Source organism: Lathyrus oleraceus, chromosome 5 (assembly GCF_024323335.1).
Source record: "Lathyrus oleraceus cultivar Zhongwan6 chromosome 5, CAAS_Psat_ZW6_1.0, whole genome shotgun sequence".
Taxonomy (NCBI): domain Eukaryota; kingdom Viridiplantae; phylum Streptophyta; class Magnoliopsida; order Fabales; family Fabaceae; genus Lathyrus; species Lathyrus oleraceus.
Window position 1 is genome coordinate 487,675,598 of NC_066583.1, and position 1,975 is coordinate 487,677,572.

The 1,975-nt window shown below is 38.1% G+C and overlaps 1 protein-coding gene across 1 annotated transcript; it reads right to left on the bottom strand.

Moving 5' to 3' along the window:
* Positions 1 to 287: 287 nt before the first annotated feature.
* LOC127081488 (uncharacterized) lies at positions 288 to 1,174 on the bottom strand. The gene is made up of 2 exons (XM_051021742.1): positions 1,056 to 1,174; positions 288 to 969 (listed from the first exon to the last, which is right to left on the bottom strand). Exons 1-2 carry the CDS (start codon positions 1,172 to 1,174, stop codon positions 288 to 290), a joined length of 801 nt encoding a protein of 266 aa, XP_050877699.1.
* Positions 1,175 to 1,975: the final 801 nt, after the last annotated feature.

A 1,975-nucleotide genomic window follows, 5' to 3' on the forward strand; every position in this document is an offset into this window, starting at 1 on the left:
TCACTGATTTATTGGTTTCGGTTCTATAAACCAATTTTTCTAACAAAAATATATAATTATTAATTCGATTTAACTGGATGACTGGATCTTTAAAAACAATCACGATACTTAAATAAATTAAAAATTTTAAAATATCATAATTTCACAAGTTTAATCTTTAAATGAAAATTTTAAACATAATCATCTCACACAATAAAATAGTACAAAATACAAATCTAAGTAAATTTTGAACAAAGTCTAATTGCAATTTAAAATGAATAACAAAATAAGTGCAGTGTCTAATAAATTTAATTAGAAACAGAGAAAGTGTTTGCATCGTGTTCCTTCTTCTTGGATAAACCATTCCCATACATTCTGGAACCATCAGATGAAATACCTTCTTTTAACCGTCTTTCACGAACACCTTTTTCTAACCTCAAACCCATATTCACCATTTCAATAAAGTCATTAGGCATACTCGCAACCATCCGATCGTAATAGAATGGACTAAATGTCTTCAAAAACAGATTTGTCATTTCTTTCTCCTCCAATGGAGGACTAACCTCAGCAATCCCTCGCCACCTCTGTGCGTGCTCCTTAAAAGTCTCTTTATCTTTGCGGGATATAGCACAGAGTTGATCCCTATCCGGTACCATATCAACATTATATTTGTACTGGCGAACAAAAGCCTCGCCTAGGTCATTGAACGTTCGGATCTGAGTATTGTCGAGCCCCATATACCATTTCAGAGCAGCCCCAGTCAAACTGTCTTGAAAGTAGTGGATCATCAATTGATGATTGTTAGTCTGAGTCGAAACCTTTCGAGCGTACATCAAGAGATGACTCAGAGGACGAGAATTGACTTTGTACTTTTCAAAATCCAGAACCTTGAACTTGTGCGGAATCTTCACATTAGTGACAAAACATAAATCATGAACATTCTTCCCAAACAGATCTTTCCCCCTTAAAGCTTGAATCTTTCTGCATAGCCTGAAATTGATCTTGGAACTCGTCAATTCTCATAAACACCTACAGTCTCGCTTTGGTCAGCGTGAAAAACAGGTTCTTCAACATACGGAACAACATGAACCACGGGAGTTGGTACATACATCACAAGTTGAGTCACTGGAACTTCAGGTTGGTACCCCTCAAGCACAAAGTTGGGAGGCATGCCCCAAGGGAAACCAGAAGGCATGTGATATTGCGGAGAACTGATGAGAGCCACAAAGATGGGCGTAGAGGCAATCTCAGAAATCACGGTCCTTTGAAGCGGAGTCGGAGAATAAGGTGGAGGCTAATTCTGAGCAACCGTCAAAGCTTCCATCATAGCAGTAAGCCTCTCATATTCGTCCCTCAAAGTTGTCACCTCTTCACGGAGCTCACGATTCTCTTGCTCTAGGTGGTCCATCTTTTTCAACTGATTAGCTCGAGTATTGTACCGGTGAGACAACTTGTCTGAATGAAGACCAAGAAAGAAATAAGACCCCTGACGAACTTGCCCAAAGCAAGACGAAGATGCAACATGATGCATGATATGCAAATGCAAAATGTTATATTATTTATTTTCCAAGGAACTTTAAGACATAAGTTACAAACATAATGATAAAACATTCCAATATACTAAAATCTCGTTTTACTAATAAAAATGATTACAATCGGAAATACAATTCCAAAGATCATAAGCGGAAAGGAACTAGATCTATGGAATCATGTTCGATGATAATCCAACTCCAAGCTGACACTTCTTGCGAAGCCTTTTGATATTTCTCTCGTAGCTGATTTTCATAGCATCCTTCTCTATCACATGTTGGTCTATAATGCCTTTCCAAACGCCAGAAGTAGGAAGATGAGTAGATGGCGAACTGTTAGAGGAAAATGAATCCTCTTGGCCTCTGGATCTCTTCACAGCACGTTGCTCGAGTAATTCTATCATGTCGTCCATTTCCTTTAGCTGCTTTTGCAATTCTACTTTCTCAAGGTGTGAGGTGAGAAATTT